Here is a 27,615-nt window from a genome sequence, read left to right as displayed (position 1 = left end):
CGTTGGACTAGGATTGGTGGTTTTGAAAAACCTTCATCCACCTCGTCCGCGATAATGGTAGGCCTGGCTGGTTGCCTCGTAACTCCCGAGCGCAGCGGTGAGCGGAGAAATTGACATGACATACCGCTGACTCTTTCGAGCGACTATTATCAATGATATTCATGAGACATAGTACGAGATATTGCATACAGCCCTCGCCTATCACATACCGTGGGTAGGGTCTTGTAGGACTGCACCACAGTGTGACGAGAACCGATGTTCGCTACGGTGGACAGGTAGCAGCAATTCGAAACTCGAGACTTCCATCCGTTACCGACAAGAGTGCCGAAAAGAGAACGAGGATGTCGCAATCGTCTCCTATTGTTGAGGGTCTGCTTATACTGAAGCTGCCCTAGAAAGCACAGGGGATCCCCCTTCCTTGAGAATATCGCCAAGGCCATGTGGAGCGCCAGGACATCGAGTCTTGTCCGAGGACAGCCAGTCCAGTCGAATCTGCGACTGGCTGTTCAGAAGTCTGTGGGGATGACTGTAGAAGCTTCAGGGTCAGCTCCCGATTCTGAACTTGCCAAGACCTCTTCAATCAATCATAGTTTCCCCCAATCTGGCTGGCAAAAGCAGTCGAGACGCTGCGAGTATCATCGTCGTCGTGCATGTGCCCTGGAACACCCCGGGTGACACGAATGCTAGTCGAGCTGCCTCCAAAGATGCTGCCGTTGTCGGGAACACCAGGCTTGTAAGGCTCACGTCCTCCAGACTCCACATAACGCTTCAGACGGTCAGATTGGCTGAGACTGGGCTGCTTGGTCATGTCGTTGATACTCAAACCAGCAAGGCTGACACCCCCTTGATCGGCGGTCTTTCCGTCGATGATGCTGCCCGTGACATCAGACTCGGTGGCTGCGATGGACTCTCCAGCAATACTAGGGGCACCCTTCATCCGGTTCCCATTGGCCCGGCGACCGCCTGGGAGGGCCGGCCACGAGTCGGCAAAGTTCTGAAACATAGGCGGGTAGCCGGAAGGAATGCTCACACCACCAAGAGCAGATGAATGAACAGAAGAAACATCATCGGGGATATATCCTACAACGGATCCAGTATCATGGAATTCGTTGCGGTGGCCATTCTTCCCTGTCATCAATCCACTGGTCACGTTGGAGGCATGATTAAACGCCATCTGGAATCGCTGGGGTCCACGATATGCCTGCTTCGGGCGGCTGAATTGGATGAGGGATTCCTGCAGGTTGGACAAGGGCCCCTCAACAAGACAATGTCGCTCCTTGAAGTGTTGCAAGAGGCAGTTCCACAAAGGATGCTTCGACAGGACCTTGGGATTTCCCAAAATCACCAGTCCGTATTTAGCACGAGTGAGCGCGACGTTGAGACGGCGGGGGTCACTCAAGAAACCGATGCCTTGGTGGTCATTTGAACGAACACACGAAAGGATGATGAAATCCTTCTCACGACCCTGGAAAGCATCGACGGATGCGACCTCAATCTCCTTGTAGTGCTCTTTCTTGAAAGTACCAGTGGCCTGCATGGAGCTGACGATGTAGCTACGCTGGCCTTCGTAGGGAGTGATGATACCGATGTCCTGGGGCTGCACTCCGGCCTTGAAGAAACGAGTGACAATCTTCTCAACGTTTGTCGCTTCAGTGCGATTGAGATAGGAAGTACCGGAGGCCGAAATTTCTTCGTTACCCAGGTTTGACCAGAACATCATAGGGTTATCAAGGATGGGCCAAGGGAAGTCAACATCACGGCGGAGACGGTCCAAAGGAGAGATACCGTTCTGCAAAGAACCCTCGTAAAACATATTCGAAGGGAACTCAGAAAGACATGGGTGCATGCGGTATTGAACGTTCAAGCGGATAGGAGAACATCCCAAGATAACAAGACGCTCAAAGAGCGATTGATTCAGACCAGCCTTGGCAGCCTTCTTGTTCATGATGACAGGACCCAGCTGTTGATGATCACCAACAAGGACGACTTGCTTGCAGCCCAAAACCAAAGGAATCATACACTCCGGCTCAGCAGATTGAGTCGATTCGTCAATCAAAACAGTGCGGAACTTGAGTTTGGAAAGACGTGGATCACCAGCACCGACACAGGTACAGCAGATGACATCGGCATTGTTGAGGATCTCTCGTTCTGCGGAACGCGTGAGCTGCTTGAGTCGCTTTTCGTCCTGACTGGACAATTCGCCAAGCTCAGCCTTCAATTGGTTGAGCTTGATAAGTTCAATGTTGCTGTCGTTGATGCGAACCTGCTCGTGCAGAGAAAGAAAACCAACTGGAGATTCAACATCCTCTCGCGACTTCGCAGTCACACGGACCGTCTTGAGACCAGTTCTGTGGATACGTTCACACAACTGATCAACAGCAACGTTCGAGGGCGCACAAACCAGGACTTGACCACCGTTAATCTTGGCAAGGTGATAGATAATGGTAGCCGAGGTGACGGTTTTACCCGTTCCGGGGGGTCCTTGAATAAGACTCAAAGGCCTCTGAAGCACGCTTTTAACCGCATTGATCTGGCTGTTGTTGAGCTCTGGGAGTCCCGGAACACTGAACTTCTTGGGCATCTGGGTCTTCATAGGCGCAGCTGCAACTTCGTGTCCAAGGAGACGGTGAAAGATATAACCAGAGACACTCATCTCATCGACAGCAAAAGTCTTCATAGCGAGCTGCATGCGATCAAAAGAGGTAGATTTCCAAACATAGTCAGCCGTGAAGTTGTGCGTGCATTCGGTAGGCACAGACTTGTGGTCACCCTTGGCCCGCAGTTCGATAGTCACTTCATCAGACTGGTTGTTCGGGATCTTGATGACATATCCGACACCTTCCCACTTCGGGCGCAATTCACCGCTATACTTCAAGCGCATCTCATCACCGACAGCCAATTTCACATCACCGAGTTCGAGTTTGGGCAAGATAAAACTGGCTAGGTGTTTGTTGTTAAGACCGAGGTCCCAGCGCACAATCAATCCATCCTGAGACTGAGACTCCTTCAGTTTCCGGTCGTAGTCTGCTTCTATTTTGACTAGCGGTCCGAAGATATTCTGATACTGGAAAGCATCGTCGTAACGCAATAGAACAGGTGCAGGCTCATCGTCCACGGCTGTGGCTTTTTCCAAATCCGAGAAGGTCGCCTGAGAGTTTTCCTTCCACATTTCTTCCAATTTAGCAATCAACTGCGGGCTAAGGTGGCGTGCGCGAAGCTGCTCCTGGTCGGATGGAGCAGCCACAAGCCAGGGAAGAAACGAGCGATCTTCGATCAAAGGCTGCCACCGAGAGGTATCCCAGTTCATATCTTTGGAGGAAGGCATGGCGGCACATGGCTGACGGCACAACAGGACAACAACGGTGTCGGACTTGGCTGGAATGAAACCGAGGAGGAAAACATTCTTGGTGCCGCAGTTGTAACACTCGAGGATGGTATCGCCGAGCGATGAGGCGGGGTGCAACTGGACCTCCTTATGACGAGCCCGAACGAGATGATTGACAATGTGAGAAGATGATGTGTTACCCCGAGCACTGCAGAACCATTTGCTGCAAGCCAGGCACTTCACGACGCTGCTCGGATTGTGAATACCGCAATACCTGCAAGCTCATATTAGCAAAGAGGGGAGCTATGAGGGGCGGTCTTTTAAGATACGTACGAGCACGCATGCGGTGGAAGCTCTTTCTCCTCATCGAAGTGTCCTTCGTTGTTCTTACGCTCCGCGACAGTAGCACTGGCGGTGCTTTCAGCATCATCATCTCCTAGGTGGTCGGAACCCTCGTCGTCGTCATCATGTCTCCGGGGACGGAATTGATGAGACTCATCGAGGTCTGCAGCAATCCTCTCATCGACCGGTGCAGCCATAGCTGGCGTTTGGTGTTAAGAATCGCTGACAGAGGTCGTAGACGCAGTGATATGTGTGGGCGCAGGATAGCAAAGGTATAAGAAGCGAAAGATACCTCGGCCGCCGCAGTTCGGAAGGTGATACAAGAACGGCGGGTCGTAGGGATTAAATGAGTGCAGCGGACAAGCCCGTCGTCTGTGGCACTACAAAAGTCCGCGAGTCAGCTTGTTCTTAATAATCTCGAGTCCCAACTTGTCAGTGTGTGTCACGGTAGAGGGGCAAAAGAGAGGGAAGTGAGAAGAGAAGAGGTGCAGTGGTCTTCAGCGAAGCGGAATTCACTTGCGCATAACACAGGGGAGTCAAACCTTCAGTCACAGCGAGTTCCTGCCGCCACTGAGTTTACTTGACAGGGAGGTGTATCGGCTTGCCCTCTTAGACCAGGCGTAAGGTTGTCACGCGGAGAACTAAGTGGCGGGTGGTATGCGATCGGGCTCGATCAAGTTATCGGCGATTGTTTGCCGCCAAATTCCACAGTCCGGTGGCCAAGGCGGACCACAGCGGCAATTTAGGAAAGAAAAAAAGATGGGCGGCATGCCGCATTCGATCATTCGATAACTTATCCGATCTTTGTATCAGAATCCAAATACAGGCTGGACACCCAAGATGTTGGTACGTTTGTGCTCTTTTTCGAGCTGCTGAGTTACTTGCGACTTCGTATCGAGTATACTGACATACTTCACCTCCAGCGCCGTCAAGCCCGTGAGCGACGAGATTATCTCTACCGGAGAGCTCTAACCCTCCGCGATGCCTCTATCGCCGAAAAGCGAGCTCAACTGAAGGCGTCGCTGGCCTCCGGCAAACCCCTCGACCCCTCTATCGCCAATGACAAATCCCTGCGCGAAGACTTCAAATACGATGAATCGCTAGACAGTGCAGGCAAGGACGCCGACAAGGTGGACTTGGACGACGAATATGCGCTCACCTCGGGTATCGCCGACCCTCGCCCTATTGTCACAACTTCTCGCAGCCCTTCTGTCCGCCTCGGTACCTTCGCCAAAGAAATCCGTCTGCTTCTGCCCACCGCGATCCGTCTGAACCGTGGTAATCTCGTCCTGCCCGATCTCGTCTCGAGCGCGACCGCCGCAGCGCTGACCGACATGATCCTCCTGCACGAACACCGTGGTACGCCTACGGCAATGACCATTTCCCACCTGCCACACGGCCCCACGGCCAGCTTCTCCCTTCACAATGTCGTTCTCCGTGCCGATATCCCCGACGCGGCTCGCGGAACCGTCTCCGAGAGCTACCCCCATCTCGTCTTCGAGGGGTTCACAACCAAGCTGGGTCTCCGTGTGGTGCAAATCCTGAAGCACCTGTTCCCGCCCCGCGAGGATGGCAAGGTTGGCAATCGGGTCGTCAGCTTCGTGAACAAGGAGGACAGTATCGAGGTGCGACACCACGTCTTCGTCAAGACCGGATATCGGGATGTGGAGCTGGCGGAAGTCGGCCCTCGCATGACCATGAGGCTGTTCGAGATCCGTGGAGGCTCCCTGGAGAAGGGATCTAGCGGTGATGTGGAATGGGCCCTCACGCAATACACGAGGACAAGCAAGAAGAAGGATTATCTGTGAGCATGAGGATCGGTCAGCTAGCATTTTCGCTGTCAAGCACGAAAGGCTACAGGAAAAGTTTGATTTGGCGCAAAGAGGTGTTAGAAGGAGCTTCCTGGTCGTATGTTCGCACCGTTGGCATTTTAGGTCGCTATTTGTATACCCATCTGAAAGAACATAAATCATCTTCATCATCTTTTTTTTTTGGCCCAGTTTATTAATTCGGTGAGGCGCTCACTGATTCGGCAGCATATATAACTGTAGTTACATGGGTGCCTTTTTAGGGCAAATTGCAATATGATCACCTATTCTGCAACCAAACCCCAGCGCACCGCTTCTCCCCATTGCATCTAGCACCACCTAGAACTGAGTTGACCAAGCCGGGAGTAAGCTCTCCAGTGGTATTCAGACTATAGTCAACGCCTGCGACCATTAACTTCTGCTCGATTTCCAGTGCCCAGAGCAATGCCTTGCGTCTATCAAACCAAGCTGGCCCCACCTGCTGTTTCGACTTCATGCCCCTGGTCTTCGACAGCAGTATGAGAATGAAGGTACTGGGATAATATGCTCTGGCCGTCTTCGAAGAAATACCACCCCTTGTCCGCAGGCAGCGGATTGCCTTCCTTGTCCATCTTCGGAGGAGGCGCAACCCCATTCGAGCGATCAGCCCAGGCTACTCCGGTCTTACTCATGAACTTTGCCTCAAATGCATCCATAGCTATCTTCAAACTAGTTCCCAGAGGTGTCAACATCTGGGCACAAGCTGCTCCGGTGCGACTGTATTCCATGCGCGTAGCGTAAACGTGTGGCTCGGCCTTGGATTCGTATACCTAAAGCAGGTAGGGTAACACATTCTCAGCTTCTTTGCTCGCGAATCTCATTGTTGATAAAGCGATTCTCATGGTGGTAACAAAAGATGGCTGAAGACTCGTAGATAGACCGACTGACCTTGAGACGGATCTTCTCTCTCGACCTTCTACAGGCCATGAACCGCACCAGAGGGATATCGTACTTGATCCCTGTTGTTTCGCCCACGTAGATGCAATACTTAGCTGTGAGTCCAGTCGAGCGTTAGTACCCTAAAAGGCTTCTATCTTGACATCCGTCTGTCTATCACCTGACGATGATATATAGTATATTCCACCTACCCGCAGCGGTTCCAGCCTTGAATTTGGCCGTCGCCTTTCCGAAAGGGTCTGGATTCTTGATCCTTCCTATCTCACCATCAGTGGCTTGGAACAAGATGACGACTCGCGAGGGAAAAAGATGAGGGCATACCTGCGGGTTTCTTCGCGGCACCAGCCTTCCGCGTTGTGGCCGCTGCAGCGTCTACCGGCTTCGTGGTCCGAGACGCCTCTCGAGCTGGTTTCTTTTTCCGTTTCTCCTCGTCCTTTACAATCGTTTCCAGGAGGTATTCGGTCACCCGTTTTGGCTTCTTGCCCCTGCCGAGCAAGGAATCTTCCAGCCAGTCGAAGGTGACGATCTTGATGTTTTTCAGCGCCTTGGCTTCGCGGACTGGTCAAACATTAGAGACAGCAGTTGCGTTAAGTGCTAAGAGCAAGAAGTGCACTGTACCTGGCGCGATATTCTTCTTATACGCCTCGAGAGTCGTGATGAGATGAGTCACTTGCGGGGTGATAGCCGAATGGTATTCGCCTCCGTTGGCGCGGATCCATTGCGGGATTTTGTCTCCGTCTTTGGGGAATTTGCCTGCCGAGCTGGCGTGGATCTTGTGGAATGTCTTGCCCATGATTTCGGGCTGTTTGGGGTGTAGTGGGTGGAGGGAGTTAGGATGGGAGGGTTCAGTGCATCAGAGGCAGGAACATGAAGGAGATAGCAGAGTGAAGTTATGTTGGCTCTCTGGTGATTTGAAAGCAGAGAAGTATAAGTGAATGAGGAGAAAGAAGAGGAGAAATGTCAACCAGGAGATCAATGGGTAGGATATTGAAGTGGGAGGTAGAGATAAATCAAGAATATATGAGTAGAGACCTGGGTATGGTTTGCCCTAAGTTCGACCATCAGGCAATTACGAGGTGGCTAAGGCCCGAGAGGATATTGTCAGAACCCGAAGACTGAGACAAACCTCACAAGATGGTGATGTATGCATGTGAAGAAGATAAATAATCTATTAACATGGATATAGAGTAGGGGTAAGCACGTATATTCAACCCAAGTCAAAGCTTGCCCTTTTCCATTCCATGTAATAGAAAGAGAGTGACAAAAGGTGAATAGTTCATTTAAGAATAAACTGCTATGAGGTGACAGCTATGTGAGTATATTTAATCATAACCAGAACACCCTGGTGTCCTATTCCTTAGAGTATACGAATTGAAATGAACCGGAAGTAAGACTGAGATTGATGTGACCCAATTGGTTAACTCATAGTATGAATGTATTGTAAAAGCCAGACACCAGATCATGCATGAAGGCTCTTGACAGCCTTAACAAAGGCGCGGATCTTTTCCAGATCTTGTGCGCCGTCGGACTCGACGCCAGAACTGACGTCCACGCCCACCACCTTAGCGCTGGACTTGCCGAGCCTTTGGATCGTCTCAACGACATTTGTAGGATCCAAACCTCCAGCAAGAATGACACGTAGACCGCTGTCGCTCTCCAAAACTCGCTCGACACGTAATTGATCCAAGAGCTCACCAGATCCACCAGCTCCAGAGTCTAGTAGGGGCAACGTGTGGTAAGATCTCCGGGCAATTGCGGGCTCGTCGAGACCAAATTTGCGAATGACAGGGACGGGAATCGACCTAGCCCACTCGAGCGGCTCAGAGCCGTGCAATTGAACGACATCAAGTTCGAGCTTCTGTTGCTGAGACAAGATGTACTCTAATGGCTGGTTTTGGAATACACCCACGAGCAGAGCCCGATTGGGATGACGCAAAATCGAGGCAGAGTGATCAAAGTAGTCCACAGCTGCTGCGTCAGGTATTTGGCTGGACGGGCTGGCGGGCTTAGGTGTGGTCTTGACAACCTGTGAGATCCGCAATGCAACGTCATCCGGAACAAGTCGTTTCCTTCCTTGTACCATAATAATACCGATTAGATCAGCGCCAGCCTCGATGGCGGCCTTTGCCGCTTCCTCAGATCGTGTGCCACAGATCTTCACAAGTGGAGAGCTCTGGATCTTAGTCTCAACGCTCTTATCACTGCCACCGAGCAATTCTGCAACAAATGCAGACGTGTCCGCCGCTCGCATCAAAGCCTCACCGACCAGGATCGCTTTGACGCCGTCTTTCTTGTAAGCTTCCACGTCTTTAGGCCCAGAAATGCCACTCAGCGCGCAGACAATGGTACTGGAAGGAACTTGGTCCATCAGTCGGCTTGTGGTTCCGAGATCGACCTCAAAGCTAGTCAGGTCACGGTTGTTGACACCAATGACCTGCGCTCCCAAATCCACTGCAATCTTCATCTCCTCCGGGTTGTTGACTTCAACCAGTGGCTCCATTCCGAGACTGCGGGAATATTTGTACAGTTTTGTAAGAAGCTCGGTACTGAGCATCTTCACAATAAGCAAAACTGTATCAGCACCAGCCAATCGCGCTTCCAAAATCTGGTATTCGTCAAAGACAAATTCTTTGCGAAGGATAGCAGGCCTGTTGGTGAAGCCTTCCAGGCTTTGACGAACAGCGCGCAAGTCATCAATGCTGCCCTTGAACCATTCAGGCTCGGTAAGGACGGAGATGACACTGGCTCCAGCCTTCGCGTATTGCCGAGCCTGGGCTGGCGCACATGCATGCTCGGCAATCATGCCTTTGGAAGGAGAAGCCCGCTTAATCTCCGCCATGAGGGACAGATGATAAGGGGATTTTCTAAGGCGGTCGGGGAAGGACACCTGAGGGGGGGCAAGGTTGAGGTCGTAAGCAGCTTGCAAGTCGGTTGGCCGCTGCGAAGGAATAGTCTTCTGCACAGCCACGGCAGCTTTGCGGTGGTCATAGATCTTGTCAAGGATAGACTTCTTCTTATCGGTCTTCGGGGCGGCAGCCGAAGGCGCAGAGGAAACCACGGTCTTGTGCTCATTGAAGTGCTTCCCATTTCCTTCCCAGGTGCCTGCTGTAAGCTTCAGGAAATTTCTGAACATAGTCCGTCCATTCTCCGTGAGAATACTTTCAGGGTGGAACTGGACACCCTCGATAGCGAATTGCTTGTGTCGCACGCCCATGATGATGGTCTTGTCGTTGGCATTGTCGTTGGCCAGATGCACGTAAGAGGAGACCTCCAGGCAGTCAGGAACAGTCGAATGAGTTCCAGCCAGAGAGTGGTACCGGGTGACATCGAGCTTAGCAGGCAACCCTTCGTAGCAGCCTTTGCCATCGTGCTTCAAAGGGGATGTCTTGCCATGCAAAATCTCGCCGGTAACGTCGACCTTTCCTCCAAAGCAAGTGATCATACATTGCTGGCCCATGCACACTCCGAAAATGGGGATCTTGCCGCCGAAGTGCTTGATTGCAGCAATACTTATACCGGCATCGGTCTCGGGGTGGCCAGGACCCGGGCTGATCACGAGCTGCGTCGGGTTTTTGGCGATAAGTTCCTCGATAGTGATTTGATCGTTACGGTAGACATTCACAGTGGCACCTTCGAGAACCAGGTACTGATAGACATTCCAAGTGAAGGAGTCATAGTTGTCGATAAGGATGACATTCGACGCGCTGTTGAGTTGGGCAGCCTGGGTAGGATGGTGGGGGGAATGATCAACGAGATCGGAGCTCGCCATGTTTGCTATATCTGAATTGAGAGAGAGTGAAAGACAGATTAGAATGAATGGAAAGATCAAATGAAGACTATACAGAGGAAGGAAGACCAGAGAGAGATCTAGGACCAACTCACCTCCCAGAGTTGACGAAACCCTCCGAGCAGTGTTGCGAGAGAGAACGAAGTGAGTTGTTGTGTAACCGCAAGCAATCGCACATCCCCTCCATTGACTCAGTCCAACAAATGCCGCCGCCGCCGCCGCCGCCGCCAGCGGGAATGGGTGGATCGGGCTGCTTATCCCGTTTAGGATTAGTGGGTTCAAACCATGCAAACTCAAATCAGTTGTTGCAAAAATCCCTCTCACCGCCCTTGACTAGACCCAGATAGGCAATCATTGTTGACCTTGCAGGCTAGACTCCGTTCGGGTTGAACCTGAATATTCTGGAGATTCCCGTCGTGAGCTGTTGAGCTCTGTGTTTGTCCCTCCCCGTTGCTCTGTCCATCCCCGTGTCTTTCTCCCTTGACTCGATCGGACGGCGTCTTTTCTTTCCCTTGCCTGTTTGAATCCTATAATGATATAGTTGTCCCGCCAATGGCTCCCCTCCCGGAAGCCTTCTTCCCGTCCCTGGACAAGTGCTTCTCCGGGGACGTTCAGCTTCTGTACGCGCCTTCAACATTGAACACATCTGACATGACAGCAGATACTAATCCTGCTTGCGCGCTTAGGTCCTGGAAGCAAGCCTTCCTATACACATGCAATCATGCCAGCATAGATGACGATGCGGAGCAATTACATGCCTTTCTATCGCATCCCGACAGCGTCCAGATCCTCTCGAATTGCTTGAACGGGTTCCCTTCCCCATCGCCGAAATCTAAGACGGACTTCGAATCTAAAACAGCAGCCATTCATGCCGAGACTAATGCGCAGTCGTCGTACGACCTCAAGGAGATCAAAGCGGACGCTCTCTGGCTCAGTGAGAAAGCTGGGATCGACGAAATCAGCGCGCTTCGGATCACCGTGTTGGAATGGCAACACCGACCTGCTACACGCCTCTTGACTCGCTTCGCCGGAGAGGAAACAACAAGTTTACAAAGTGCAACAGGGGCCGACAATCTGCGCGCGTCCCTCGCAGGTCCTGCTCTTGCGGAAATTCTCAATCGCAAGATCCTGACGAATGATGATTCTGCCGACTTTCTTTCAGAGAAAAGTAGGCGCTTGCGGCTGCGTAGTCTCTATCTCTCCGAACGAAGCCACGTTATCAAGACATCCCGCAAACTTCTAGGCTTTTTCCATCTCAGCAAAGTCGAGGTCGGCACCACCCAGCGAAGCGATTTGTGCCGGTTAGGCGCCAAGATTTTCGAAGACAAACTCAAAGGAGGAAACTGGCACGCATTCAGTGAAAGCTGTATTGAAGCTGTTCGCAGTCGACTGACGTCTCTGGCGGAAGATGGTGGGTGGCTGAGCGTCACGGAGAGTAGCCAGCAAGTGGAAGACTTGCGGACAACGACTCTCGTTGAGGAAATCCTTCATATCGTGCAGATATTATTTTACCAACTCCAGGCCTCCACGGAGATTCCATCCGCCAAGCTCGTGCTCTCTTGGCTCAAGCTGATGGTTGAGTATAGCTTTTTAGAGCCCCTTGTCATCGTGAGTTTCTTTGCGCGCCTCAGAAATCAGACATGTACTGACTGGTTGAAGCCATGCCAGGATCCCCTGGAAGTGTTGGTGCCTCTTCAGGGCTTTGTCTCTCTAACCACTATAGCACTTCTTAAGCTCCAGTTGTCGATTCCTTCACTCATGAACAGGACGTTCACGAAGGGCAAGAACCCCGAATCGTCTAAAACTCCTTATTTCTTGGGCAAGGAGGAGCTCGGCCAAATCCACGAAATGTTCCTCTCTGAAGGAATTGAATGTAAGACTGCTAATCCGGCCGCATTCGCGTGGGGCATGATTTTACACACCATGCGAGAACTCGCATTCGAAGACAGGGAGACCCGCGAGCTAGAGCAGTTTCATAGTGCGGTTGATTCCTTTCAGTCCAATACACCCGACTCAAATGTTGGCCGGTCATCCGAGTCTTCTCTGTATGAGGATTTACTTGATCGCGCACGGACATTGAACTTCACTATCGATGATTCCATTAATGCTTTGACCTCAGATGTCATGAAGGAAGTTGTCTTCGACACGATCGTCGCATTGGCGACTAAAGTCGGGTTGACATCCGCGGTCGATGATCAACTAACAGGCAATTGGATCAGAGTGGTGTTGCTAGACTTTCTTGGGGCTGCAGTGGTCTTCTTGGACTATTCTCCGGAGATTCTTGAAGCCGTCCTGGCGATCCTTGATGGGCCTGCAGCAGACCCTCAGTGGCTTTCAGACTCACAACCGCCTCTCTCCACAGATCCACGGCTACGGTTCGTCAAGGAGGATCGTTTGATGGACAAAATCTTCCGGCTCGCACGCTCGCGATTCCCATATGAAACAGTACCTTTCCTGAAGCTGTGCCGTGCTCTTGTGAGCAAAGATCTGGTCGATGAGGAAGGCCTTCCCTTGATTGTCGCGGAGCTGGAGAACATGGGGTCATTTACTCAAGCCGTACCCGATGGTTTCCACGGTTATCAAACAGTGAGAGAGGATGAGAACGCGAACTTTGTCACCCTCGTCGAGCCGTTGCCGATGGTGTCGTCCACTCCTCGGAGGTGGATCGGCAGCCGTGATATGGGCAATGCTTTGGTTGTCACCGCCTCTTCCCAGATTCCATCAACGGCAGTTGGCCAGGTCATCTCTGAGTCGAGGCCTGCAGTCATCGCGTGGCATCACGACTACTCCTGTTTGAGCTATCTCGGAAGCTGGTTGGAAGAATGGAATGAGCAAGGTGGTTTCGCAGCAGGCTATGGGGATAATTCCGTTGCGGATTCCATCGGACTTCTTGCCGACCTCATGGTAGCTGCTAAGGATGCGCAGGCACAGAATGGAGATAGGTCTGGCGCCAAGCGAATCCTAGAACTGGCGAGTGATGGTCTTTCTCACCAGGGCGATATCATATCCTTGATATTTGAGATTTTCGAACGGAACCTTCCACTTGTTGGCTCAAGAACAGGCTTGGATACTGTACTTGAGAGCACAATTTCCTGTTTACGGTTCATTCATGCCCTGTTAGAGGTTCTCCCAGGCAGAGTCTGGCCATTCCTCTCCCGTAGTGGCTTACTGGGCACCGACGGAAAAGGTGGCGTTATGACGACCATCATATCTGCTGCGGAGGTAACAACGGGAAACTACCCTTTCCTGTTGGGCTGTGTACGGTTGTTTGATGCTGTTGTCGACGATGCAGCCTCTCGCGCCGTCTTGAGACGGAATCCCAATGGCGTCAATGGAAAGACAATGAATGCTGCAGACTGGACCGCGGGCGTTCCTTCACATATGATGCGCGGCATTCTACTTAACTTTGTGCGGACAATGGTCGACGCCTACAACAGTAATGGAAACTGGAGATTCAATGCGATCGAGCAAAGGTTTGCGGTAAACACCTCGCTTGCCAGGACATTCGAACGTATCCTCTATTACGCATACGGAACAAACGAGGATGAAAAACTGGACTTGAAGGCTACTGGTGTCTTCTCATCCTCCGCAACATTCTTGCTGGAGGTGATGCGTCCTGAGGCGACTGCTGAGCTGCCGTTCAACTGCATTTTACGCCTGATTATCGATGGGTTACAGGCTCCTTCTACTCTACACCTTCGTTACTTGGCGCTCATTCAGAAGCAGGTGCTAGCGACATTAGATCTTTCCCTCAGGCTGTTGCAGGCAGCACGGTGCCTGAATCTTACCCCATCGCTTCTCGAAGAGCAGCTTTTCAAGGCTACCCCTGCTCTGGTGAAGTTGTATGCTTTGGATGACGCCTATCGTTTCCCGATCATCTCAATCTTAGAGATCCTCATATCGGGCGCCGCTTCGGATCCCGCGAAGGAACCACCATCCCTGGTTGGTCACCTTGGTCCCGAGTCAGCCTGCCTCTTTCTCGACATTATATCACAATTCGATAAACCTCTCAATGACCAGCGCCTCCAATTGGCAATCTGGCAATTCCTGTCTACCATCATAAGCAAGCGTCAACCATGGCTTGCTGTTTACATACTAACGGGGACGTCGCCGCGCCAATCGCTGAAGAAGGATGACAAGCAGAAGGAGGTTGCTATGAGAGGAGCTCCTTTCTTGCAGATCGCTCTTGACACTCTTGCGAGGATAGAGCAGACTGACCTTCAATTAGCACTTTCGCTACTGGCTTTTGTTTCGCATGCGCAGGAGAATTGGCCATGGGCAACACCCGAGCTCAAGAAACACCCACAATTCTTCACCAGTATTGTCAACTATGTCTCGAAGTTGAAGATCTCGTCTCTGTCGGCGACCGACCAGGTGTTCGCTACTCGGATAGCGGCCGTGGTCGCGGATCTCTGCGGCGTCTATCTGCATGCGGCGAAGGACATGCAAGATAAGGGCTTCTACAAGACCATGATACCCCTTGTATCTTGGTTCTCCAAAGATGCGGTGGACGTATCTGCGTACAACGCCTCGCTACATGCGAATCTCAAGAAGAACTTCGAAATGAGATACCCTGGGTGCAAACTCGCCGACTTCAAGAGGTCCCCGCTGCAAACCCGATCTCTGGGACCAGCTTACTTCTATGATGTTGAATTAGGCCAGAAGCTTCTCTCATACGACTTTGCCTGGACAGGGACTCGGAACCAAGGGTTTGCCGAGGAGTTCCAGCGCGCCAACCTCAACTTGTCACTGGTTGAGGCGCAAGTGGTTTGTGCTCCTCTAATTTCATGAAGGAAGAAAGTTTGCTAACCGGAAACCTTTGCAGAGTCTTCTCTACAGCTGGAAGTTCTTTGCCATCGAGCATTGCGAGGACTTCATGGCGGATCGCGAAGTGCAGAAGTCGATGGCCCTGGTCGTACAGAGCTGCCTGGAAGCCAACACGAGAGGCGTTCCTCAGGAGGCCATCTTTGAACGCATACAGCAAACCCGAGCGGAGTTTGCCCAGGCCCTGCTTCAACGCCTGGTTACCGTTGGCGCCAAGGGAGCCGAGGTGTTCGGTCTTCTCAAGGTCGTATGGGATGCATTGCGATCTCGCCGTACTTCTTACGAAGAAGCTATCATCAATGACGACACGGAGTATTACCGCCTATTGTTGAACGTCCTCTTCCTTGCACTGCAGTTCCACCTCGATACCCCTGCTCGGGCCGCACCGGAAACTTTGACTAAGAAGGCGGAAGTCTCCTCTGACCTGGGAGTCGTGGTTGAAGTTGTCAAGGTTGTTGTTGCGCAAGGCTTCAAGTCCTTAGTGACTTATCTCCACGAGCAACCCGAAAAATGTACGCCCAAGGACTTTGCGCTCCTCACCGCGATTTTGCAGAGTGCCTTGCAGGTCAAGAACGTCGATCGCTCGTTTGAACACATCGTCTACCACATTGCCGATAACGACACAGCACGACTTGCAACATCGTTGTTCTCATGGGCTGATCAGCGGACTGTGGCTGGCGACCCTGTGTACGGCGAGCTGAGCATGTCCTTGCTGGTCAAGCTGTCCACCATCCCCATGCTAGCCGAGCACCTAGCCGTTGAGGCGGTCCTCGCACGGATCTCCACGAGCCGACTCTCGACCTTCATGCGCCAGAGCAAGGGATTCGGCCCATTCGACCCAGTGCCCCGACTCTATTCCATCTGGACCGGTGGCATCCTTCCCCTGTGCCTGAACCTCCTCTACCATGTGATGCGCACGGCGCCGGAGGTGGCCGGGTTTCTCAACCAGTTCGAAGGCCAATTGACCCGCTCGGCCGAATCGTTCGCCGCAACGCGCGCGGTCAGCGCTTCCGGGGTCGCTTCCACCCGGCGACTCACTCTCAGCATGGTCTCGGAAGCGTACTCCCTCGCGCTGATCTCGTTCATCCTGACTCGGTTCCGTCAAGCCGGCGCTAGCATCGGCGTGGACGCCCAGGCGATCCAGGAACTGAAATGGGACAAGGCACAAGTCAAGGAGGACATCCAGGAGCTGCTGGAGCGCAAGCAGAGCCTTCGGGCGCGGATCGTGGCCACCAGTGACAAGGAGCTGGAGCTGGCGCGTCAGAAACCGGTCGATGCCGCCTTTGGGGCAGAGAACCGGCTGGAGGAGAAGATCACGAGTGAGCTGAAGGCAACGTTGGTATGCCTTGGTGGGGATGAGGCGTGAGCTTTTTCCCCCCCTGAAGAATGGCTTTCGTTTAGAATCCCAAACCAGACAAAGATTTTTGTGCTCCCTTCTGTGAGGACTGTTCTATATGTCGTACTTATGACCTTTTATTATTTTCCATCTGGTGAAGCGAATTCAAGGGGATACATTTTTGTTTAGGAAGAAATCCATTGCATAGGGGGTCTGCTATTGTCTTTCCAGGTAGTATTCGGATCAGAAATGTACAGTACTGTACTGTGGCTAGGTTGTAGTTCACTTGTTGTATGAGTGGTATGCACAGAGGCAAGTACTGTACTGTACAGTATGCAACTTCGTCTCCCTCCCAAACCACCCACCCACTCTACCCAGACACAATAATCCAACCATGAAAGAACGTTTGCTTTCCCTGAGTCCCACTGTGCCAGATAGTGGCACTCTACGGAGTAGGGAGCAAGCAGTCAGTCCAGTCCATGATCGATTGTCCCCATCTGATGCCGATCCCCCGCAACCACTCCACCATCCCCTCCCATCAAATCAATCAATCAATCAACAACCACGCCATCCATCCACCCCCAACCCCCAAAAAGAAGAACCTCGGCCCCCTCCAACCCAAAGAAGCTAACCGAGCACCCGAGCCAGAATGCGGGGAGTGTGTGCGTGTGCGCGCGTGCGTGTGTCAACACCACCTAGACCACCTACGGAGCACCCACGCAGTAAAAGAGAGAGCAGAGCGAGCGAAAGCGACAGGGAAAGCGGAAAAGCCGAGCCGACATGCACGCTCACTGCACGAGTTGGAACTGTCCAATCAATCCATCCGCAGCAACTGCCTCTTTCCCGCAAACCCCGGGATTTAACCTATTGTCCAGGTATCCAATCAGCCAGGGATCAACCTGGGTTGATCCCGGTGTGATGGGTTTTACGAGGGGGGGGGTTGCGTGTCGGCGTGTCGGCGTGTCGATTGGGGCCGGGAAAACCCCTGCTCACTGCTACTGCCGGTTTCCATTGGAGTAAGGTAGTTATTGGATTCGTTCCGGAGGAAGTGGGCAGTGATCTATCTTATACATATTCACCGCTGCATAAGAGCGTCCCCTGCTAGGTGGTGCTCGTATAGCAGGGCTTTGACTGAGCCGGTATGCGTGAACAACCAGAATAATGGGTTAGGGGGGAGGAGAGGGGAGAGAACGACCAGCGGATCATAACGTTACTATGCATGGCCATGGCATGGCACGCATGCACGATAGATGGATGGATGATGGATGGATGGATGGGGGCCGCCGCCGCCGCCGCCGCCGCCGCCCGCGGTGTTGGGCCGGCCTGTGCTTCCCCCCTCCTCTCCCCTCTTCCCTCTCTTCCCTTCGGCGTGGGCATTTGGACTAAACTGGCGGATTGATTGATTGATTGATTGATTGATTGATTGATTGATTGATTGATTGATTGACGGATTGACTGATCAAAACTGGAAATTGATTTGGTTTGGATGATGGACTGGACTAGACTGGACTGGACTGAGTAGATTGGCATATTTATATCTTTCCATAGTATCCCATCTATCCCTTTTGCATGACTCGTGGTTCCCTTTATTATTTGTGGATGTGAGGTTCCTTGGGTGCAAGCACTGTACTGTACATCTGCGACTGCTTTATCCAGCGGTCTTGACTACATACGATATTCTATAAAGCTTTGGTTGTACACATTACACCGATGTACCCCCAAACCCCAGCAAGCATCTTATCCTATCCTATCAATTGTATGCCAGCCAGCCAGCCAGCCACTGGGATGCAATAACTTCCATCACCCTCTTCTTCTCAACCTCACTGCCCACTGCACCTTTCACCTCCACAAAAATGCCCTTCCAATCCCGCTGGTCCATCGACATCCCCAGCTGCCACCTCGCCACCCTCCTCTTCACCTCCCCAACCCACCCGCTCTCCCACACCCACCGATGTTTCCTCGACGCCGCCCGCCCGGACACCCACTACTTCACGGAGCACTCGTTCCGCCTCTGGAGCCAACGGCTCGCCGCGGGGCTCCGACACGCCGGGCTGCGGCGCGGGGACCGCGTGCTCTTGTTCTCGGGGAACGACCTGTTCTTCCCCGTCGTGTTCATGGGGATTATCATGGCGGGCGGGATCTTCACGGGGGCGAACCCCACCTTCGTGGCGCGGGAGCTGGAGTATCAGCTGCGGGACTCCGGGGCGACGTTTTTGATCTGTGCGCGGGGGAGTCTGGAGACCGGGCTGGAAGCTGCCCGGGGAGCGGGGTTGGGGTTGGATCGGGTGTTTGTGTTTGACAGTGCGGTTTTTGAGGAATGTGATCATCTGCAGAGCAAGAGCAAGCTGGACGAGAGGCAGGATTATCGCTACTGGGGCGAGTTGATCGCCTCCGTCGAGGAAGGGAGTCGGTGGGCGTGGGACGATCTGATGAACCCCGGCGCGGCGGATGCGCAGACGCTGGCGCTGAATTACTCGAGCGGCACGACCGGTCGACCCAAGGGAGTCGAGATCACGCACAAGAACTACGTCGCCAATCTGCTGCAGTATAATTTCCTCTTCTACCTGTACCCGGACTGGGTGCAGCGGCTGGCGCGCGCGCGCTGGCTCTGTTTCCTCCCCATGTACCATGCCATGGCGCAGAATATCTTCATCGCCGCGGCGCTGCGGCGCGGCGTGCCCGTCTACATCATGCCCAAGTTCGATATGCTGAAGATGCTCGAGTACACGGAAAAGTTCCGGATCACGGACCTCATCCTCGTGCCCCCGGTGGTCGTGGCGTTGGCAAAGCACCCGGCCGTCCGCAGCGGTAGGTATGATCTGAGTAGCGTGGAGGGGGTCGCCAGCGGTGCGGCGCCCTTGGGCGCGGAGGTCTGCGAGCAGGTTGAGAAGCTCTGGGAGCCGGGCCGGATCACGGTCCGTCAAGGTTGGGGAATGACCGAGTGAGTTCTAGTCTTGCTGTGCTGGATGTGCAGGGCAAACGTGTGGCGAACGACCACCAGCTAACAGACACCTCTGTCGGGCTCGCCGTTAGGACGACATGTTCACTGTTGGGCTGGGACCCCACGACGAAGACACACCCAGCATCGGTGGGTGAGCTGAATGCGAACTGTGAAGCCAAGATCATGGCCGACGATGACCGGACGGAGCTGGGACCGAATCAGCGGGGTGAGCTGTGGGTTCGTGGGCAGAATATCATGAAAGGCTACTGGAGGAATCCCGCAGCAACCAAAGAAACCAAGACAGGAGATGGATGGTTGAAGACAGGCGATATTGCCTTCGTGGACGATCAAGGTCTGTTCCATGTGGTGGACCGGAAAAAGGTAAGCTAGTGAGACAGACGGTCTTCCTGCTCGCCACCTGCGGCGGATCACGAACGGACACGCCGGTCCTGCATGTCTTGTTGCCTCTCTCTATCTGCGATGCTAACAGCCACTCCTGCGTTAGGAACTGATCAAAGTCAAGGGAAATCAAGTCGCGCCAGCTGAGCTAGAGGCGATATTGTTGGACCATCCTGCAGTGGCCGATGCTGCCGTCATTGGTGTACCGATGTATGTGGTTGAGAGGCGACCTTTTGACAGCAAGATCAAAAAGGCGAATTGCTTACACAACTTCTGAAATAGGAATGACGATGAGCGCCCTCGAGCATATATCGTGCTGAACTCCGGACAGAACGCCACCGACAGAGACATCTTGTCATTCATGGACGACAAAGTTTCGCCGTTCAAAAGAATCACCGGAGGAGTGGTGTTCATCGACGCCATCCCCAAGAATCCATCAGGGAAGATCCTGCGAAAGATGCTTCGTGAACGTGCTGATGGAGAGATGCAGCCGACTGCAAGACTATAGATTTCTCTCTTCATTGTCCTTGTATTTGTCCTGTTCTTGCTTCCTTTATAAACACAGTAGAAAGCCTGTTTTCCACGCCCAGTCATTAGCCAGAGAAGCTATTGGAGAATACAGAGATCTCCAATAATGGTTTCGTCTCATCTGTCCGGGGATATGGAACGCCTGTCGTGACTATACGGTAACGTAATCATTGATTCGTGACCCAATTATTTTGCGCTGTAGTAGGCAGCTAGATTTAGGTTTGCTCGCGAGCGGCAAGATGTAAGCTGGTATAAGATCAGTTTGGAAGGCGAGCATTGAATTGTCCAAGTGAGCAAGGGTATTGTGGCCCAAGTAGCAAAAAAAAAAATAAAAAAAATAAAGCGAGAGCACCAGTCAAGGCTACCCAGTTGAAAGGAACAACCGATCGATCGACAGAATGCATCTGAATGAGTGCGCCTGCCATTGGCTGTAGCTGGTGAGCTTATACCCGACAGCAGGAACTAGACATCACCTAGATCTGGCATGGAAGACGTGCCTGCAGTGCCTGCAGAAGCAGGCTGACCCATTCACCGCCACATTGGGGCGGCGCGGGAGCCTCACACTTACCACCACAAACACAATTGTCGGTGCATATATCCACATCGATTTATTGTGATTATTGTAATTAATCAATAGTCGGGCAAGTTCCTCGTGGATGGGGAAATGGCGAGCTGAGGACTAGTCCAGAGTGCAAAGAGTCTCGACCTCCACCGGGTTCCATGCACCCTTAATCGCAAATTATTAGCCTAAGACCTAGAACTGGATCTGCGCCAACAGTCGATCGGTAGTCAAGGCGCAGCTGAGATGCACGGCAACACAACACAGTGAAAGGACCCTTAAATGACCAAGCCATGCAAAGGCAGGAAAGGCGAGCAAAGAGGCGATAAGGAGATCACGAGACACGGCTTCATGGATCCCAAAGTAGTCGACTGGTCGTAACTTTGCCGGGTCCTTCGCGGCGCCATTGACAGGGGTAATTCGAATCGAACAGTCTCAACCATCGTGTTGGGTCTCGTTCGCTTGGCTCGATTTTCCGCAAGTTCCCCGCCCCCGAGACTCTGCTAGAGAATCGAGGCACGAATCGAGGCTCACACGGTCCAGGACTCCAGGTAGCCTTATGGCGTTCTGACTGGGCCGCTTTCTCCCTTTAAGAATTAGCGGGTCTCCTAGCCGATGGCACAGAGTGGTGGCGCTTCCGCTGGGCAGCTGAACCTGCCTTGCTTCAGGACCTTCATCCCGACCTGTCTAGCTCCCTTGGTCCTATGATCGGGGTACATCTATAGTTGGAGGTCATTCTCGTCGGTTGCGATCGGTTCGTAAGCTCTCGTGGCTGATGATGGCACAGCTGGACTGGGAGGGGCTAACCTCCCCCCTCTGTCATAGCCCACTCGAATAGTGCGCGTTAGTGAAGTAGACTGTCATTTCCATCAGATATGTCTCTAGTCTTTCTGTAGTGGATTCCGCATATCTCCGTGCACATATAATTAAAAAAGGCGTGTTTCGTGCCATGCATGGGTTGCCCTAAGGCCGGATGTTATTGCTTTTGTTACCGTCTATATTGGTTGCGCCATGGTCCGGTCTCATTTATAAAGACCATCCGATATCTGCGAGAATCAAGATAAATCCAAGCATATCGCACTTTCGATCGTTTACCTCTTCTCCTGGTGCATCTGGACGCGACGCTTTTGCTTAGCCCGTCCTTATTTGTCTCCCTGCGGTGGCCCATCAGAATTGTATAGAAGCGACTACTTCGACCAAAGAAACCAACGTGGTACAGTACTTCACCCATTCCTTGTGCTCCATGGCCTTCCAAATGATAATTTGGTCCAAATACTTACTGGGTGTGTAGTTCATTTTGCCCACAGCCTAACGAGCAGCTGGGATCCCATTGGCCGCCACAGGGAACTATAAACCCTAAGCCTCCTTGCAATGAGGTGCACGAATTTTAAGACGGCGATTCCGAAGAATATCCAGATAGCGTCGCTCGGAATCATCTATTGTGTTGCTTGCATAGTTTGCGCCCTAGTCCTTCTTCAGCGTATCCGGCGTCGACGGCTCAGGTACGCATCAGCAGAGAGGCAAATGGATCCGCTATCATCTTCGCTAGAGAAGGGAGGTGGCGACGGACCAAGCAGTCCAGTGGGCCAAGGCTACGGCGTTGCCTACCTGCAATATCCAATCTCCCACCACGCTAGCTCATTCCCTTCAGCTTGCGACGTTCTGCAGCCCTTGTCGCACTTGTCTCAATTGCCATCAAGTGGTTATCTGGCGGCGGTCCTAACTCGAGAGCGGAGCTCGTGGACGCCGCAACACTCGTATTCCGGCGATGAGCTTGCTCTACCAGCCCCCGGGAACGCCGATATGAACGGAATTTTCAATTCCTCCACCTGTCAAAATGATCTCGGTGGCTTGCCTTCGGAGCGATTGAATGGTGGCAGCATGGCCCCGAACGCTCCACCACGGACGGGTTCATCCCCGGTTGGGTGGCGTACCGAAAGCCACAGCCAGGAACCGCCGCTCAATGTTGCGGAGTCTAGCGGAACTCAACCGACGCGGAAATCCGAGCACGCAGTCCAATACATGCGCGATGCAGACGAGGAGGGAGTGCGGACCTGGAAACGGGTGGTGGTGGAGTACAGTTGATTTCTTGATGATGTGTGTGGTCTTTGTCGCTTACTTGCCTGGATTTGCTTCTGAGGGGCCTTCTCCTTCTTCTTCGTCATGCTTCGGTTATTCTTCATTTCGAGATGGATACTATTCTCATCAGGGACCAGTTTCAAGCGCATGCCAGAAAGGCAAGCTCGAGGATTGGGTGGCATATTTTAGTTCTTGATTTGTCAAAGGAGTTTTTAGTTTGTGGTTGATGATGATTGATGACTGAATGATAATCGGAAGTGTTTGTCAGAGATGGAAAGAGACTATCCGGGTCAGTAGAAGAAAAGGAGATAATAGCGATGAGAGATCAGCTGCTCCTGCAGTAGAAGCACTTGTGGCACGCTGTCCCATCTCTTCTGGCAGATCTGGAGCTGTACAACATAGAGATTCGCAGTTGAGTCGCTTACAGACCCATCGAAGTATAGCTCTTGGGAGCCGCCTTGACCTCGCGCAAGTAGCAACGATGGAGACTCAGGACGTCGTTAGCCAAGTGCAGTGTCTTCTTGCGATGAAGTGCAGGATTTAGTACATAGAGTACTTTCCTACCTTCCAATGCCCTTGGATATACTACACATCCCAAACCGGACTAGTGTGGCTCACATGGCAGGATAGCTCTCCCCCTGCTGAGTCATCCGAGCTCTCCGCCGCACCGCGAGATGGAAGATCCGTCGGGCATCCAAGCTCACTCACTCCCTGATTTCCAGATTTCAGTAGAGCCATCGGATCAAAAAAGCGCGAGGAACTGGCCAAGATGACAATCACGACCTACGATACCTCCCCGGATTCCTCCGATCTCGCCGCCCTGAATCTGTCGCGCCTGTTGGCACGGTTAGAATACAATCTGCTCTCTTCCGCGGCGGACTTGAGGCCACTCCGACAATCAGACTACCAGCGCAAGAGAGTAGGAGCGGTATGTGCATCCCACTGGACTTCTCTACCAGATCATAACATCTTCCCGTCTCATATACACTGTTCGGAAGGAACTTGTGAGGTCGATCAAATGCGCAACGACTCAAGTCCGCATCCGGTTCACAATGTCCCCCCTCCTCTCCGCTTGTCTCCACGGCCGAACATCATCACTGACCTGAGCAACCCCACTCCCCAGAACATAGACTACGCCCGCACTACCCTCCAGAACCTCGAACGCAGCCTCCCCCAGATCAAGCCTCCCGATCACCGACAAACCCTCCAGACCAACCTCGTACAGCAACGCCTTGTCCTCAACCGCCTCCAGGACTTTCTAGACCAACTCACCGCCGAAGCGGAGACAAGCCGGGGTAGGAAACAGCAACAAGACGCCGCAGCGGCATTCAGCACTAGCACCCCCGCATCAACCCCCCACGCAGAAACCGAAGGAGACTCGGACTCGGATTCCGAACCCCTCGACGGGGAAGACCTCCTTGGAACCCCGGAAGATGGCAGCACCACCGACGAAGTCGTCGACGAGGACCGGGGCAATGACACCGTCGAAAACCAGCAACCACAGTCAGAGCCACAGCCACCAACCCTCTCCTCCGCGCTCCCCACACCGACTGCCACAGAGACAGACTCCCCATTACCACCAACGACCACACCAGCACCAGCACCAGCACCAGCACCAGCAACGACGACGACAACGACAACAACAACAACAACAACAACAACAACAACCCCACCCTCACAACCCTCCGCAACCCTCCGCAACCGCACCACCGCCACCACCGCCCCTCAATCCTCCTCAACCTCCTCAACCCTAACAGCAACCGGCACCTCACTACACCCAGCCCACCCATCATCATCATCCTCACCAACAAACCCCAACCCCACAAAAACAACAACAGAAGAAATCCTCGTCTCGCACCGCGCGGAACAAGAAGACCTAACGACCTCGCTCCTCTCGCTCGCCTCGCAGCTCAAATCCTCCTCGCAGGCCTTCCACGCCTCGCTGGACGCCGAGAAATCCGTGCTGGCGCGCGCGGTCGACGGGCTCGACCGCACGACGACCAGCATGGAGTCCGCGGAGCGGCGCATGGGCACGCTGCGCCGGATGTCCGAGGGGAAAGGCTGGTGGGGGCGCATGATGCTGTACGCCTGGATCTTCGGGCTGTGGATCGTGGCGATTCTGATTGTGTATGTGGGGCCCAAGTTGAGGTTCTAGGACAGTGGTCTTCTTGCTAGCGTGGATTGGTTTTGTATGCATTAGCTGGGATATGGAATTTAATTTTTTTGCTTACGTTCCGAACTCGATCTGTGCCCCTAGCTTCTGGAAGAGAATAAAAAAGATCCCTTGCTCCGATGTTCTGAGCTAGCATGGCTTGAATCAGTCCAAGTGCCGAAAGTTGATAGCAACTAGATACGATGATACGTGCACATGCACATCCTGACTGATTCAACTCGCATGTATTGTAAGGTGTCCAACACTACACCTAGTGCACCCACCAGCAGAGCCTGGACTTCCGACAGCCCTGGTTGCAAACGGCACCGACATGACAAATGAACAACCCCGCCCCCCGCATCGGCAAACACATATGTAGCCTGCATACCGCATACCATCGTTGATCCTCTCATACATACTACCAGCCCTTAAGACATTGGTTTCCCCAGACCAGATGAACAGCGTGATCTATGATTACACACAACGAGGTGGACCAGTTGCACCAAGACGTGATGGAATATCCAGCTTCAGATCAAGACACATGAAATTAAGAAACGGAATGAGAGTCCAGGGTAGCAGCGGTGAGATAAGATAGGAACGAACCAGAAATAGAAAACATGGGAATCCTATGGATCGATCAAAAACAAGGGAATAAAATGTAAAGAGAAGTTCAAACATGGACATAAGACACAGAATTCTAACAGCTTTGTAGAATCGATACAATCCACAGGAATCCTGCTGCTTCACAGTGAAGAGTTAGAAGGGGGAGGAGGCGGGAGGGAATAGGTAGAGAAACAACTCCTGCTCTGTGTCATGGGATGGATATCGGTGATGCTGATAACAAAGAGCCGGCTAGATATCATTTCAGGACAAAGGAAAATAGAAACAGAAATTAGTAGTAATGGACAAGTGAATGTCTCAACGCCGGAATCTTTCGGGAGGGGTAAAAAACTGCAACATGGTATGACAAAGAGCAAAAAAGCACAGAATTACAAGTCACATAGCATACGGTCTAGATGCGAGTCCACTCTGCTCGATCAAGATAAACCGGTCATTAGATCAGACCACACAGTCTCAGGTTTTCTTGGATTATGATGTCTGGATAACAGTCAGTGTCTGGCCCTACGTGGAACTTTCAGAGATGATGTGGGCTTACCATTTACTGCAGCCATGACGAAGCGAATCTGAGTGGTATCCGTAGCACACGTGAAGTGAGTGTAGATTTGCTTCTGCTCGGCCTGGTTCAATGAAACGAAGCGGTTGAGGATGTAGTCGCATGCGGCGGCGTAGTCTGCGCCTCCCTCATAGTCGGGGAAGTAGTTCTTCATGGGGCTAACGGGCAGCTTCTCCTTGAAACGATCGATCTTGTTGAGGAAAAGAATGATAGAGGTCTTGACGAACCACCGCGAGTTGCAGATCGAGTCGAAGAGAGTGAGCGCTTCTTGCATGCGGTTGACGGTCTCATCCTCGAACAACAGCTGGTCGTACTCGGAGATGGCAACCAGGAAAAGGATTGTCGTAACATTCTCGAAGCAGTGAATCCACTTCTTACGTTCGGACCGCTGACCACCAACGTCGAACATGCGGTACGTGAGATCGCCGATGATGAACGTCGTCTCGGTGATACCGGTGGTCTTGACACGAGAGCGGAGAACATCCTGATCGGTGGGGAGGTAATCGGGCTGGGCGATGCGATCGATGGCATCGAAGTAGCTGTTCATTATGGTCAACAACAATTTAGCGGGTTGGGAGCGACCGCGGTGAAAACTCACTATTTGGCGGAGTCGTTCAGTTGGTATTCGCGGGACCTCTTGAAGCACTCCTGAACACCGGTGTCGCGCCACAGAGCGCCGATGGCGTTGCCAACCTCCGGAGGCAGGTTATCACCCTCGATCTGAGCAGGCTGCATGAAGACGGTCTGCACGTGGTACTCGTTACGAGCATCCTCCAGAGGAAGCTCAAGGGATTCCATGGCCTCCAGAATGACACGCATCGACTGAACGGTGTTGCTGTAGATGATTTCCTTGAACGACTCTCGCTCATCCCGGGAGTAGCTGCCCTCGTGGATCAACTTCATCTGCTTGAGAATGGTCGACTTTCCGGACTCTCCGGCACCTATTCACGAAGAATGTTAACTCTCCGTCCAATGAATTCCCCAAAGCGGCAGTGGTCGAGAGGCGCGTACCGAGCAACAGCATCTTGATCTCGTTTCTTTGCATCATCTTGTCCCGCTTGAGCTGATTCTCAATCTCCTCGTTGCGGGCCTTCCCCTCCTTGTCTTCAGTACTCATTCCACAACCCATTTTGGCGGCAATCAATGAAGGTGTAATTAATCAATAGGATGTCGTAAATGAACGGCGAAAGTTGAGCGAGGCGTTGGTATTCGGGAACCTGTCAGCGACGATCAATGTCAGTCAAAGGCAATTCTCCGCGTTGCTGAAGTCAGAACAGGATGATGTCCAGCGCGGACGTCGTCGGACACGGGAACGAGGCCGTGAAGCGCAGGCCAACCCGTGAGCCGGTAACATCGATGTCAAAAGCCAAAGCAGATATTCGGAAGGTTAAGGTCCAACAGGGTAGAACTTTCGCCGCCCAGCGA

The 27,615-nt window shown here is 52.7% G+C and overlaps 9 protein-coding genes across 9 annotated transcripts; 5 read left to right on the top strand and 4 right to left on the bottom strand.

The window, feature by feature from the left end:
- The first annotated feature begins 4,470 nt into the window (after positions 1-4,470).
- BO66DRAFT_359766 (snoRNA-binding rRNA-processing protein IMP4) lies at positions 4,471-5,700 on the top strand. Its single transcript, XM_025644981.1, has 2 exons — positions 4,471-4,513; positions 4,591-5,700. The coding sequence occupies exons 1-2, from the start codon at positions 4,508-4,510 to the stop codon at positions 5,473-5,475; spliced, it is 891 nt and encodes a 296-aa protein (XP_025498951.1). The 5' UTR covers positions 4,471-4,507; the 3' UTR covers positions 5,476-5,700.
- A 233-nt stretch (positions 5,701-5,933) lies between these two features.
- BO66DRAFT_423766 (BRCT domain protein) lies at positions 5,934-7,204 on the bottom strand (the record flags this gene model as incomplete). The annotated part of the gene is made up of 4 exons (XM_025650129.1): positions 5,934-6,284; positions 6,403-6,506; positions 6,733-6,969; positions 7,030-7,204. The coding sequence occupies 4 exons, from the start codon at positions 7,202-7,204 to the stop codon at positions 5,934-5,936; spliced, it is 867 nt and encodes a 288-aa protein (XP_025498950.1).
- A 430-nt stretch (positions 7,205-7,634) lies between these two features.
- Positions 7,635-10,354, bottom strand: BO66DRAFT_384244 (bifunctional anthranilate synthase/indole-3-glycerol-phosphate synthase). Its single transcript, XM_025646090.1, has 2 exons — positions 10,294-10,354; positions 7,635-10,191 (listed from the first exon to the last, which is right to left on the bottom strand). The coding sequence occupies exon 2, from the start codon at positions 10,178-10,180 to the stop codon at positions 7,871-7,873; it is 2,310 nt and encodes a 769-aa protein (XP_025498949.1). The 5' UTR covers positions 10,181-10,191; positions 10,294-10,354; the 3' UTR covers positions 7,635-7,870.
- A 396-nt stretch (positions 10,355-10,750) lies between these two features.
- Positions 10,751-16,613, top strand: BO66DRAFT_462768 (nucleoporin; the record flags this gene model as incomplete). Its single annotated transcript, XM_025652393.1, has 4 exons — positions 10,751-10,818; positions 10,885-11,806; positions 11,858-14,965; positions 15,024-16,613. 4 exons carry the CDS (start codon positions 10,751-10,753, stop codon positions 16,386-16,388), a joined length of 5,463 nt encoding a protein of 1,820 aa, XP_025498948.1. The 3' UTR covers positions 16,389-16,613.
- A 727-nt stretch (positions 16,614-17,340) lies between these two features.
- BO66DRAFT_218451 (uncharacterized protein) lies at positions 17,341-18,050 on the bottom strand. Its single transcript, XM_025642654.1, has one exon. The coding sequence runs from the start codon at positions 17,886-17,888 to the stop codon at positions 17,460-17,462; it is 429 nt and encodes a 142-aa protein (XP_025498947.1). The 5' UTR covers positions 17,889-18,050; the 3' UTR covers positions 17,341-17,459.
- On the top strand, positions 17,714-20,385 carry BO66DRAFT_395745 (acyl--CoA ligase). The gene is made up of 4 exons (XM_025648293.1): positions 17,714-19,299; positions 19,392-19,680; positions 19,805-19,908; positions 19,981-20,385. The coding sequence occupies exons 1-4, from the start codon at positions 18,212-18,214 to the stop codon at positions 20,204-20,206; spliced, it is 1,707 nt and encodes a 568-aa protein (XP_025498946.1). The 5' UTR covers positions 17,714-18,211; the 3' UTR covers positions 20,207-20,385.
- A 1,617-nt stretch (positions 20,386-22,002) lies between these two features.
- On the top strand, positions 22,003-22,989 carry BO66DRAFT_218442 (uncharacterized protein). The gene is made up of 2 exons (XM_025642653.1): position 22,003; positions 22,077-22,989. The coding sequence occupies exon 2, from the start codon at positions 22,157-22,159 to the stop codon at positions 22,868-22,870; it is 714 nt and encodes a 237-aa protein (XP_025498945.1). The 5' UTR covers position 22,003; positions 22,077-22,156; the 3' UTR covers positions 22,871-22,989.
- A 644-nt stretch (positions 22,990-23,633) lies between these two features.
- On the top strand, positions 23,634-25,069 carry BO66DRAFT_384234 (uncharacterized protein; the record flags this gene model as incomplete). Its single annotated transcript, XM_025646089.1, has 2 exons — positions 23,634-23,792; positions 23,988-25,069. 2 exons carry the CDS (start codon positions 23,634-23,636, stop codon positions 25,017-25,019), a joined length of 1,191 nt encoding a protein of 396 aa, XP_025498944.1. The 3' UTR covers positions 25,020-25,069.
- A 1,001-nt stretch (positions 25,070-26,070) lies between these two features.
- gpaA (guanine nucleotide-binding protein subunit alpha gpaA) lies at positions 26,071-27,319 on the bottom strand (the record flags this gene model as incomplete). The annotated part of the gene is made up of 4 exons (XM_025644216.1): positions 26,071-26,114; positions 26,173-26,729; positions 26,789-27,131; positions 27,202-27,319. The coding sequence occupies 4 exons, from the start codon at positions 27,317-27,319 to the stop codon at positions 26,071-26,073; spliced, it is 1,062 nt and encodes a 353-aa protein (XP_025498943.1).
- Positions 27,320-27,615: the final 296 nt, after the last annotated feature.

Source organism: Aspergillus aculeatinus, assembly GCF_003184765.1.
Source record: "Aspergillus aculeatinus CBS 121060 unplaced genomic scaffold BO66scaffold_68, whole genome shotgun sequence".
Lineage (NCBI taxonomy): Eukaryota > Fungi > Ascomycota > Eurotiomycetes > Eurotiales > Aspergillaceae > Aspergillus > Aspergillus aculeatinus.
This window is presented reverse-complemented; position numbering and strand designations above follow the sequence as displayed.

Excerpts from the sequence above, each read along its gene's own strand:
- BO66DRAFT_384244 (XM_025646090.1), bottom strand. The coding sequence starts at position 10,180 with ATGGCGAGCTCCGATCTCGTTGATCATTCCCCCCACCATCCTACCCAG.
- BO66DRAFT_218451 (XM_025642654.1), bottom strand. The coding sequence starts at position 17,888 with ATGCCAATCTACTCAGTCCAGTCCAGTCTAGTCCAGTCCATCATCCAA.
- BO66DRAFT_395745 (XM_025648293.1), top strand. The coding sequence starts at position 18,212 with ATGCCCTTCCAATCCCGCTGGTCCATCGACATCCCCAGCTGCCACCTC. Across the intron at positions 19,300-19,391 it reads CAAGGTTGGGGAATGACCGA|GACGACATGTTCACTGTTGG; the intron begins GTGAGTTCTAGT and ends GCTCGCCGTTAG. Across the intron at positions 19,909-19,980 it reads GCCGTCATTGGTGTACCGAT|GAATGACGATGAGCGCCCTC; the intron begins GTATGTGGTTGA and ends CTTCTGAAATAG.
- BO66DRAFT_218442 (XM_025642653.1), top strand. The coding sequence starts at position 22,157 with ATGAGGTGCACGAATTTTAAGACGGCGATTCCGAAGAATATCCAGATA.